The 12,731-nt window shown below is 46.6% G+C and overlaps 1 protein-coding gene and 1 non-coding gene across 2 annotated transcripts; one reads left to right on the forward strand and one right to left on the reverse strand.

Annotated features, from left to right (window-relative positions):
- Positions 1-4,000: 4,000 nt before the first annotated feature.
- On the reverse strand, positions 4,001-4,073 carry TRNAE-UUC (transfer RNA glutamic acid (anticodon UUC)). Its single transcript has one exon. It is a non-coding gene; the product is annotated as a tRNA-Glu (tRNA).
- A 1,870-nt stretch (positions 4,074-5,943) lies between these two features.
- Positions 5,944-6,337, forward strand: LOC133098208 (10 kDa heat shock protein, mitochondrial-like). Its single transcript, XM_061200946.1, is given in 1 exon segment — positions 5,944-6,337. A coding segment is annotated over 1 exon segment (309 nt). The 3' UTR covers positions 6,253-6,337.
- The last annotated feature ends 6,394 nt before the right edge of the window (positions 6,338-12,731 follow it).

A 12,731-nucleotide genomic window follows, 5' to 3' on the forward strand; every position in this document is an offset into this window, starting at 1 on the left:
ATTGCCAACAGACACATGAAAGAATGCTCAACATCATTAATCATTAGAGAAATGCAAATCAAAACTACAATGAGGTATCATCTCACACCAGTCAGAATGGCCATCATCAAAAAATCTAGAAACAATAAATGCTGGAGAGGGTGTGGAGAAAAGGGAACACTCTTGCACTGTTGGTGGGAATGTAAATTGATACAGCCACTATGGAGAACAGTATGGAGGTTCCTTAAAAAACTAAAAATAGAACTACCATATGACCCAGCAATCCCACTACTGGGCATATACCCTGAGAAAACCATAATTCAGAAAGAGTCATGTACCAAAATATTCATTGCAGCTCTGTTTACAATAGCCAGGACATGGAAGCAACCTAGGTGTCCATCATCGGATGAATGGATAAAGAAGATGTGGCACATATATACAATGGAATATTACTCAGCCATAAAAAGAAATGAAATGGAGGTGTTTGTAATGAGGTGGATGGAGTTACAGTCTGTCATACAGAGTGAAGTAAGTCAGAAAGAGAAAAACAAATACAGTATGCTAACACATATATATGGAATCTAAGGGAAAAAAAAAAAAAAGAGGTCATGAAGAACCTAGTGGCAAGATGGGAATAAAGACACAGACCTACTAGAGAATGGACTTGAGGATATGGGGAGGGGGAGGGGTGAGATGTGACAGGGTGAGAGAGTGTCATGGACATATATACACTACCAAATGTAAAATAGATAGCTAGTGGGAAGCAGCCGCATAGCACAGGGAGATCAGCTCGGTGCTTTGTGACCACCTAGAGGGGTGGGATAGGGAGGGTGGGAGGGAGGGAGATGCAAGAGGGAAGAGATATGGCAACATATGTATATGTGTAACTGATTCACTTTGTTGTAAAGCAGAAGCTAGCACACCATTGTGAAGCAATTATACTTCAATAAAGATGTTTAAAAAAAAAAAAAAAAAAAAAAAAAAAAAAAAAGAATCCGCCTGCCAATGCAGGGGACATGGGTTCGAGCCCTGGTCCGGGAAGATCCCACGTGCCGCGGAGCAACTAAGCCCGTGCGCCACAGCTACTGAGCCCGTGTGTCACAACTGCTGCAGCCCGCGTGCCTAGAGCCTGTGCTCCACAACAAGAGAAGCCACCGCAATGAGAAGCCTGCACACCGCAACGAAGAGTAGCCCCCACTCGCTGCAACTAGAGAAAGCCCGCGCACAGCAACGCGACCCAACGCAGCCAAAAATAAATAAATAAATAAGTAAATAATAAAAACAAAACAAAACAAAATTTTCTGTTGTTTATAAGCCATGTAGTTTATGGTATTCTGTTACAACAGCCCAAAGGGACTGATTCAGCCACCTGCCCACACTGCTGGGTCTTCCAGTCGTGGGCCACCTCTTCCCCACATCAGAGGTCTCCTGCCCAGACACACCCTGGGCCTTCTCTCCAGAGCATGCTTTCCTAACAGTGAATTTCATAGTTTTAGTATTTTCTGCAGTCTAGACAGGCTGAGAATTTCCCAAATCATCAAATTTCTGTAACAAATGACCGTTGAGAGTTCCCTGGTGGCCTAGAGGTTAGGATTGTGGGCTTTCACTGCTGCAGCCTGGGTTCAATCCCTGGTCGGGGAACTGAGATCCCACAAGCCACGCAGCACAGCCAAAAAACAAAAACAAATGACCATTTGTTGGCTTAAAATAACACATTCCAAAGGCCAGAAGTCCAAAATCAGAAATTCACTGTGCCGAGATCAAGGTGTGGGCAGGCCGCATGCCCTCTGGAGCCTCCAGGGGACCATTGCTTGCCTCTTCCAGCTTCTGATGGCTGCCGGCACTCGCCGGCTGGTGGCCCCACCACTCCAGTCTCTGCTTATCTTCACAACGCCTTCTCCTTTGTGCATAATCTCCCTCTGCCTCATCTTTTTATTTATTTATTTATTTGGCTGCGTTGGGTCTTGTTTGCTGTGCCCAGGCTTTCTCTAGTTGTGGTGAGCGGGGGCTACTCTTCACTGCGGTGTGCAGGCTTCTCGTTGCAGTGGCTTCTCTTGTTGCGGAGCATGGACTCTAGGCACGTGGGCTTCAGTAGTTGTGGCACGCAGGCTCAGTAGTTGTGGCGCATGGGCTTAGTGCTCCTTGGCATGTGGGATCTTCCCGGACCAGGGCTCGAACCTGTGTCCCCTGCACTGACAGGCGGATTCTTAACCACTGCGCCACCAGGGAAGTCCTTTGTTTTTTTTTTTAAGTTTAAAAAACACTTTATTGCTAAAATATATATATATATATATATATATATATATATATATATATATATACTAACCATCATCTGACTCTTCAGTAGGTCACAAACTTTTTGTTGGTGGAGGGTTTGAAATATTTTCGAAAATTACCAAAATGTGACAGAGACATGAAGTAAGCAAATGCTATTGGAAAATGCCTACAGACTTGCTTGATGCACAGTTGCCAAAAGCCTTCAATTTGTAAAAAAAAAAAAAAAAAGCACTATACCTGTTATTACTTTTTAAGTGAGGCCTTCCCTCCGGCAGCCTATTTAAATTGCAGCCACACCTGCTCCCCACACAGCAAGCACTCTATCCCCTTTTCTTCGCAGCCCTTTCACTTGTTTACCATCTGTCTTTGCGCAGAAGAAGGTAAACTCCAGGAGGGTGGGGATTTTTGTCTATATGGTTTTTAGCCGCTCTGTCCACAGCCCTGTAACAGTGCCTGGCATAGTGCTGGCACTCAAAAATGGCTGTTGAATGAGTAGAGATATATACACCTGGAACCCTCTGGATGCTGCAGCCCTCAACATGGTGCTGCCTCCCAGTCATATTCTGTATTTTAAAAACCTTGAACCTGCAATGGATGTTGCAGCCACTCTCTATAGGAGGACTTTTGGGAGACTCTAGTCCTGTGCTACGTGGGCCATGACATCCTATAACATAATGATCCTTTACTTACATTAAAAATAAACAATTATTGGAATTCCTTGGCGGTCCAGTGGTTAAGACACCACGCTTCCACTGCAGGGGGCACAGGTTCGATCCCCAGTTGGGGATCTAAGATCCTGCAGGCCACGCAGCACAGCCAAAAAAAAAAAAAAAGGAAAAGAAAAAAAGAAAAAGAAAAAAAAGTTACAAAAGAATTGGCGATGGTAGCATCCCTGAGTACCTATTATATGCCAGATTCTGTGTTACGCACGGCAGAGTGCTAATAAGAAGCCCATACAGAATTATAACTAGAAATAATTATTACAGTTTACATACAACTATAATAATCAAATCTATTCAGGGCAAAATCATGGAAAATTCACTTGAATGCTTCATTTCCTTGCGTGGAAAATGAGCAGCTCGTGAGGTCAGTTGTGATTCATTTCTACTGTTAAACACCTAAATCTCCCTTCTAGAGGTGGAGCTGGTCAGCAAAGTCCTTTGCTAAAAGGAATGGCAGCTGCCTACTCTCACCAGAATAGACACCTGGTAGACAGTTACCCCTTCGATTTCTGAATTGGTGTTGTACAGCGTCCTCTGCAAGCAGAGATCCCCCAGGTGGATGTGCTTGCCCTCTTCCTCCTCAGGATGCTCGCAACCATCCAGGAGGAGGTGGCCCTTCTGCTCTGATGCTCAGGGCACTGCAGCAGCCTCCCCTTCTCTTTCTTGCTCCTGGCAGTCCTCTTCTTTTTTCATTTTGGGGGTCAACCTGGGTGAGTTCTGGATACTGGAGTGGGAGGAGTCCCAGGCCAAGATGGCATTTTTCATCTCTATTGTGATGTGAGGGGCTGGCTGGTTCATTTGTTCTGTCTTTATTTCTTTCCTTCTTCCTTCCTTCTTTCTTCTTTCTCTTTCTTTCTTTCTCTTTCTTTCTCTCTCTCTCTCTCTCTCCTTCCTCCCTCCCTCCCTTCCTCCCTTCCTTCCTTCTTCCCTCCCTCACTTCCTTCCTCCCTCCTTCCCTCTTTTCTTTTTTCCTTCCTTTCTCTCTTTTTTTTTGGCCAGTCTCGAGGCTTACAGTTTCTTAGTTCCCTGACCAGGGATTGAACCTGGGCCCACGGCAGTGAAAGCGCCGAGTCCTAACCACTGGACCACCAGGGAATTCCCTGGTTTTTTCTTTATCATGTGAACGTCTTCCATTAGAAACAAGGTCTGATAGGAGTTGTGAGAGAGGCGCGAAGATGATACACTGGATCAAGATCAGGGAGACAAGCCTAGGGCGTCCACTCATGGAGCAAAACACATTAGGCTGTACAGTGGAAGGAAGCTGAAGGGCAAAAGGTAGCTCCTTGGCATAGCCCAGCCTCAGAGGTTACAGGAGTGTGGGGACACCCTCGGGAGGGACAGGGGCCTCCTCAACTGGCCCAACACTCTACACTACCAGTTACATGCTAAACCTACTCTTTCCTTTTCCACCAGTCTAATGTAGACCAAAGGCTATACTGACCACAATAAACCTCAGCCCATGAGTTTGAACCCACTTCTGACACCTCCCTTAACCCAGTGATCTTTCTCTACAGGGCGCTCTCCCAGCTGGATTCCCAATATGATTTAAAAAAATTAAAAAAAATTTTGGCCATACCACTAGGCATGTGGGATCTTAGTTCCCCGACCAGGGATGGAACCCGCTCCCCTTGCATTGGAAGCGTGGAGTCTTAACCACTGGACCACCAGGGAAGTCCACCCCACTACATTTTTTTTAAACATTAGAAAATCTTTAGAGAAAAGATAACTTTTAGCGATAGGACTCTGCTCAGTTACTGAGAACCCCTAACTATTTTAAAGTCTGCAGGTGCTATTAAATGTAACATATAATCCCCTTGCCCAAGAGCAAGCCCTGACTCCTAAATCCTAAACTTCTAAGCTTGCTCTTTTTGTCCCTAAATTGCCACATTTCCTATCCATTCCTAATCCCCCATCTTCCTAGAAGTGTCATGTTTGTAAATCTCCTAGATAATCTTCATTCCTGGTCAACCTTTAAAAAAAAGTTTAGTTTTTTTTTTTTTTTAATTAATGGAAGTTCTGTTTTTTTATTTTTTTAAAGATTTATTTTATTGATTAATTGATTGATTGATTGATTGCTATGTTGGGTCTTCGTTTCTGTGCGAGGGCTTTCTCTAGTTGCGGCAAGCGGGGGCCACTCTTCATCGCGGTGCGCGGGCTTGTCACTATCGTGGCCTTTCTTGTTGTGGAGCACAGGCTCCAGATGCACAGGCTCAGTAGTTATGGCTCACGGGCCCAGTCGCTCCACGGCATGTGGGATCTTCCCAGACCAGGGCTCGAACCCGTGTCCCCTGCATCAGCAGGCAGATTCTCAACCACTGCGCCACCAGGGAAGCCCCGTTTAGTTTTTTTTAAAGTTTAGCTTTCTGAAAAGAAAATTGATTTCACTTGTTCAGAGCCTTCCTGAAAGACTGGGCTAAGAAAACATCCCAAATATTCTGTCCACTTTCACAGAGTGAAACCATACACTGACAGATTTCCCATCATTTCTCTCTCCTAAAGAGTTACTAAAGGATCTTTTAGGCCTCCTGGACTATTAAAACTAGGCTAGTGCCTCTAGTTTGCACAGCTGCTCCCCACTGACCCTTCCCACAGGCTCCCTGCAGCCCCACCCTCCTCCCAGGGGGATTTCGGCTTCAGGTCACTCTGCCAGGACATGCTGAGCCACACAAGGGCCTCACGACACTTGAATTTATATCTACTTGGATTTGCACCTGCCAGGACAACAGAATCTTAGCAGTACATAAACTATAAACCTCAACTTTACCACAGGTCACTGACCATCAGAACACTACTCTTGGGAATTCCCTGGTGGTCCAGTGCTTAGGATTCCAAGCTTCCACTGCAGGGGGCACGGGTTCGATTCCTGATCGGGGAACTAAGATCCCGCAAGCCATGCGGCGCGGCCAAAACAAATAAAATAAATAAAACAAACCAAAACAGAGTACAAAGTGTGGCAACCAGAGTCATGGCAGGACAGGCATTTAGAAAGTTTCTTCCCCTCTTCGACTGAGTATTAGTTGAAAGAAGTGCAGCCGAAACTGTAACCAAAGGAGGCGTTATGCTTCCAGAAAAATCACAAGGAAAAGTATTGCAAGCAACGGTAGTAGCTGTTGGATCAGGCTCTAAAGGAAAGGGTGGAGAGATTCAACCAGTTAGTGTGAAAGTTGGAGATAAAGTTCTTCTCCCAGAATATGGAGGCACCAAAGTAGTTCTAGACGACAAGGATTATTTCCTATTTAGAGATGGTGACATTCTTGGAAAATACGTCGACTAAAATAAGTCACTATTGAAATGGCATCACGTGAAGCTGCCCATTCCCCCAGTGGCATCACATGAAGCTGCCACTGAAGTTCTGAAATCTTTCATCATGTAAATAATTTCCGTGTTTCTTTTATAATAAAGTCATGATATCCAAACTAATGATTTAAAAAAAACAAAAAAAGACCTCCCAAAAAACCCCACTACTCTCATTCACTGAAAGAATCAAATCAGAATGTCTCTGTTGAGTGGAAGACGGGACTGCTCATATGGTTGCCAGATAAAATACCAGTTGCACTGGATGCTTAATTAAATTTTGATTCTGGATAAACAATGAATAATCTTTTAGTATAAGTATGACCCATGCAGTTATTAACTGGGTGTCCTGTGTTTTTATTTGCTAAACCTGGCAACACTGTACTGGTGACCATCTTATCCAAAAAATTATAAAGTGGCTTCTCACGGCCTTTCTACAAATAATTATTCTCCTCGAAGTGGAGACAGGGGGAGGAGGAGGAGGAGACTGCCAAGAGGAATTAGCTAGAATGCGACACGTTCTCATGGCCTCTGCCTCATCTTCTGAGCACACTCATGATGATATTTAGGGCCCACATGGATAATCTGAGATGCTCTCGTGTCACATCCCAATTTATTTATTTAATTAAAAAAATTTTTATTGCGATATTCACTTTATTGAGGTGGTCTGGAAAAATCCCAATTTATTTAAAAGGCAAAGAAGGAAGGAAAGATGGAAAGAAAGAAAAGGCTGATCATCAGGCTGAGAACATCTGTCTTCTACTATTCAAATATTGGTGAGTTGTAAAAATAATTTTATTCTTTTAGAAATTTGAAAACAGAATGCACTCTACTGTATTATGAATCAGGAATTAGGATATTGTCAGTCTTCAGGAAAGGAAAAAATCTGGGCCATACCAAGGAAAGAATAGCTTGCTTTGTTTGTTTTTGAAGAGAGTAACACATTTAATTTATACACTTTAAAAATCAGGCATTAGGACATTGACTACTATATAAATTTTTTTAAGTATTAATAAAGAAAAAAATCTTTAACTGAATCACATCTGCAAAGCCTTTTTTTCCGAATACAGTTACATTTACATTTGCAGATGCCAGGAATTTGGACATGAATATCTTTGGGGGGGCATTTTCCCTCCTATCGTAGTCCCCTTGACCCATATAGACCTCTTTTCCCCACACCCCAGACCCCACCTGTCCTGCGCCATCCACACCCCAGACCTGCTCACAAAGAGACTTGGGTTCATCTCAGGAGGGGCCCCAGGCCCTGGCAGGCTGGTCTGTGTAGGCGGCTGCAGCCAGGCTGCTCAGAGGCCCTAGGCTCCCTGGCTGAGGAGCAGCAGAGCTCAGCTCTGTCCAGGCAGGGTTCCTGGGTGCCCCGGCAGGTGCCGTGGTCCTGTGGATGGAGCGTGGAAGCCTTGCCCTTCTCCCACTGTCTGCTCTTCATCCTGCCTTCCAGTGTTCCCCTTCCTGCATGGCTGAGGGTTCTCACAGGCTCCCAGTGCACACCAAGTGTTTCCTCCGAGTGTGTGCTGTATTAGGTGGGAGAGGTGGGAGAGGCCCATCCAGAGGGCCTTGCAGGTATTCCAGGGCCGCAGGGTCCCTCCCTTCTGTGATCAGAACCCTCCCCTTTTTACCTCCTAATTATCTCCACTAGGAGCAGGGAGCTGCTTCCTCCAGCTCTTGCCCAGTGAGGCTATTTTGGAGAATCGCTGGGGAAGGTGGAGGGCTGACTTCTGGTCTTGGAGCTTGTGGACGGGAGTCAGACTACTGCCAAGAGAAGTCAAAAGGCGAGGGATGGGCAGGATCGGCCCCTGCTGGCGAGGAGAGAAGGGGAGGCTATCGGGAAGATAGGGCTGTTGCTCTGAAGGGTAGGCACGTTGGGGTGCCCAGTCTTCCTGTGGCCTGAGTGGACCTTGGGGAGTACACCTTGGGGAGGACTCATGTGAAAAGCAATCCTGGTGAACAGCAGTCTAGAAACTCTGAAGGGCCCTCCCTCCACCAGACAACCAGATCTAGCGTGAAATAGACTCTTAACGCCCTGCTGGGCTCACAATAAACAAGGGACATGCATGGCTTTAAGGGTGTGTTTTAGAATAACTAGAAAGCCTGCAAAGTCATGAGCAAGGTGTCCAAAATAAAAATTTATAAAAGAAACCACAGAATAAATTCAAAGAAAACAGAAGGAAGGAGAAAATGAAGTTAAGAGAAGAAATTAATAAATTAGAAAGACACAATAGGAATATCAAAGCCAAAAGTTGACTCTTGGAAAAGACGTATAATTTAGATAGAAATTTAGAAAAACTTCTCAAAACAGAAAGATATAAGGCACAAATAAACAGAAGTAAAAGAAGGATATAACTATAGATTCTATAGACATTAAAAGAATAGGTAAATGTTACCGGTAATGAAATGGGAAATTTCCCAGTAAATTGTAATTTACCCAAATGGATTCAATCTGAGCTGCCCTATAGCCACCACAGAAATCGAATCAATCAGTAACAAATCTTCCCACAAATACCAGACAAGCAATATAAACTAAGCACGTTCAAAGTACACAATTTGACAAGTTTTTAAAAGTAAACTTTTAATTTTAAAATAGCTTTAGAGTTACAGAAAAATTGTGAAAAGAGTTCGCATATACCCTGTACCCAGTTTCCCGTATTATTAACATCTTATATTAGTTTGATACATTTGTTACAATTAACAAACCATCGATGATACTTTATTAACCAAAGTCCATGCTTTATTCAGACTTCTTGGTTTGTACATAATGCCCTTTTTCCTGTTCCAAGATCTCACATTACATTTAGTTGTCATGTCTCTTTTTTTTTTTTTTAACATCTTTATTGGAGTATAATTGCTTTACAATGGTGTGTTAGTTTCTGCTTCACAACAAAGTGAATCAGCTATACATATACATACATTGTCATGTCTCTTTAGGTTTCTTTTGGCTTTGACAGTTTCTCAGATTTTCCTTGGTTTTGATGACCTTGACAGTCTGGAGAAGCACTGCTCAGGTATTGTGCAGAATGTCCCTCTCGGGATTTGTTGGGTGTTTTCCTCATGGTTAGACTGGGATTATGGGTGATGGGGGAGAAAGAGTGCAGAGGTCAAGTGCCATTTTTGCATCACATCCTATTAAGTGTACATACTATCAATATGACTGATCAATGTTGATGTTGACCTTGGTCACCTAGCTGGGGGGTGACTGTCAGGTTTCTCCATTGCAGTTACCCTTCTTCCCCCTTCCCACACTGTCATCTTGGGAAGAAAGTCACTCTGCACAGCCCACACCTAAGGAGGGGGGAGTTTTGCTCCACCTCCTTGAGGGCAGGGTGTCTACATGAATTATTTGGAATTCTTCTCTACAAGAGATTTGTATCTTCTCCCCCCTTTACTTATTAATTCAATCATTTATTTATATCAGAATGGGCTCATGGATATTTATTGTATACTTTGGGTTATAATCCAATACTACTTTATTTTGTTGATCAAATTGTTCCAACTTTGGCCATTGGAGCTCCGAAGTCCTTTGTTTTATATATATAAATTTATTTATTTTTATTTTATTTTTGGCTACATTGGGTCTTCGTTGCTGCGCACAGGCTTTCTCTAGTTGCAGTGAGTGGGGGGCTACTCTTCTTTGCAGTGCACGGGCTTCTCATCGCGGTGGCTTCTCTTGTTGCAGAGCACGAGCTCTAGGTGCACAGGCTTCAGTAGTTGTGGCTCGCGGGCTTCAGTAGTTGTGGCTCGCGGGCTTCAGTAGTTGTGGCTCGCGGGCTCTAGAGCGCAGGCGCAGTAGTTGTGGCGCATGGGCTTAGTCGCTCAGTGGCATGTGGGATCTTCCCAGACCAGGGCTCGAACCTGTGCATTGGCAGGTGGATTCTTAATCACTATGCCACCAGGTAAGCCCTCTGAAGTCCTTTTGACATACCGCTTTCATTGTAGTTTTCGAGCAATTTGTTATGACGTATATAAATACCCATGGAACCACCACCACAATCAAGACAGTGAACATATTCATCACCCCCCAAAAATCCCTCATGCCCCTTCCCTCTTGCTCCTCTTCATCACACACCCCCTACCCCACCCCCAGGCAACCCCCAGTCTGCTTTCTCACCATAAATTAGTTTGCATTTTCTAGTTGTATATAAGTGGAACCAAATAGTACATATGCTTTATTGCCTGGCCTCTTTCATTCAGCACAATTATTTTGAGATTTATCTCTTCAGTAGGTTTTGGGTGAGATGAAGGGGCAGTGGGACATTTGGGTAGAACCCACTGCGGTGTTAGAGACGGGTGAGTGCTGGGGTCAGGAGGAGTGGCAGAGCAGGGGCTGGGCAGTTGTGGAGGGTGAAGAGGTTGGCAGGACTCTTGGGTTCTCCCTTGACGACGGAGGCAGGAGCAGAAAAGGAGAAAATGGTTAGGTGGGAAAGATAGCCAGTTGGGTGGTTATGCCAGGATGAGGTTGGGGTGCCTGGGGGACATCCCGGCTGACCCAGAGGCAGTTGTAAACCCAGGATAGGGCTGACCTGAAACCATAGGCTGGGCATTCACGACACAGATGGTAACAGAAACCAGGGGAGGGAAGAGGTGGCCGAGGCCACGTGTACGGGGCCTAGCAGGTCCAAGACTGAACGCTGAAGAACCCAATTCTTAAGAGGCAGGGCTGGGGCTTCCCTGGTGGCGCAGTGGTTAAGAATCTGCCTGCCAATGCAGGGGACACGGGTTCGAGCCCTGGTCCGGGAAGATGCCACATGCCGTGGAGCAACTAAGCCCGTGTGCCACACTACTGAGCCTGTGGTCTAGAGCCCGCAAGCCACAACTACTGAAGCCCGCGCACCTAGAGCCCATGCTCCGCAACAAGAGAAGCCATTGCAATGAGTAGCCTACGCACCACAAGGAAGAGTAGCCCCTGCTCACCACAACTAGAGAAAGCCCATGTGCAGCAAAAATAAATAAATAAATACATTTATTAAAATAAAAAAAAAAAAAGAGGCAGGGCCGCAGAAGAGAGGGTGAAGGAAAACAAGGAGGGTGAGGTCACGGACTCACAGAGGGACATGTGTCCAGCAGACTGGCCAGTAGGGTCAGATAGCAATGGGAGGTCACAGAAGCTACAGCCTGGAATGGGGCTCCTGGGCTGGCAGGATCTGGGCTATGCCTGGACAGAGTCTCTGTCCTCTCTTCCGTGTGAGAACCCTGGGTCTTGGCCACCTGTCCCCAGATGTCCCACAGCAACAGGGAACAGCACAGCTATCCCTAGGGTTTGCTCAGACTTGGGCCTAGGGATCCATCCAGCTCAGCCACAGACAGAAGGTCCCTGGCTGGAATGAGTTAAAGAAGAGGCCGTATAGGGACCCAGGGCAGTGAGCACTGGCTGGCAGACCAAGACACATGGGCCTGCCCTTACGGCCTGCCCAATCTTGGCCAGGAAGACAAAGTGAGAATTTGCCAAGTATTTTGGTGGAGGATTGGGTTATTGGGTTTCCTTCCTGTATTTGGCAAAGATGGAGCAAGCTGCCAGGTGGGCAAAAAATAGGGGTCTCTAAAACAATGGCCCCACTAGCCTCCAGACTCTCTCCATTCATTTTCCCACTTAATCCTGACAGATCTCATTGCAGGAGACACTAACCATTATTCTTATTTTACAGATGGGGAAACTGAGGCTCCAGAAGGGGAGAAGGGAGCTGATGGTTCTCTCTCCTTCTCCCCTACCCCCACCCCCTGCAGTGCTGTGTAGGCAACAGGCTGCTTTGTAAGCAAGTCACATTCGCCAGGGCTCCAGGCCACACCAGCAAAGGTGCCTGGGGTTGCTGACTCAGCAGGGCGGCACGCCCACCCAGATAGCCCCTCCTGCCAAGCCAAGACGGTCCACTCCCGGCCCCGGCCCCTTAGGAGTCTCCATCTCCCCAGGGGCTGAAAGAAGTGTCTAGAGCAAATCCCAATCCCAAAGGGCGAGTGACCCTGAAGCGGCCTCAGTTTCCCCATCTGTAAAACGGGGCCTGTCGCCCACAGTTCTCGAAGGCTGCGGTTTCCAGGGACCCGCTCGCAGGTGCTCGTCCCAAACCCCCGGAAGGCGCTTGCTGCTCCGGAACCACCCTGGGGCGGGGGGATGGGAGGGCTCTGCGGTTCCTTCCCGGTCCCTATCCCGGCCCCGATTCCCCTTCCCAGGAGGTCACCTCCGAGAAAGCAAAAGTCGCCTCAGCAGCCCCCGTGGGTCACGTGCTTCCCCGAAGCCCTCGTCCTCGCCTTCCGTGCCCGCCTCCACCGGCATGCCCAGGTCCCCGTTGGGGCCCGACATTGTGGGCTCGGGCGCCGCAAGGGCAGCGCGAAGATGGGACACAGCGATTGTAGCACAGAAAGCCGGCGCGGGGCGGAAGGTGGAGGCGGTGGACGGAACTCGGGACCAGCTGGGCTGAATGCCACAACTGAACGCGCCCGGGCCCCGCCCCCACC

Source organism: Eubalaena glacialis, chromosome 9, assembly GCF_028564815.1.
Source record: "Eubalaena glacialis isolate mEubGla1 chromosome 9, mEubGla1.1.hap2.+ XY, whole genome shotgun sequence".
NCBI classification, from domain to species: Eukaryota; Metazoa; Chordata; class Mammalia; order Artiodactyla; family Balaenidae; genus Eubalaena; species Eubalaena glacialis.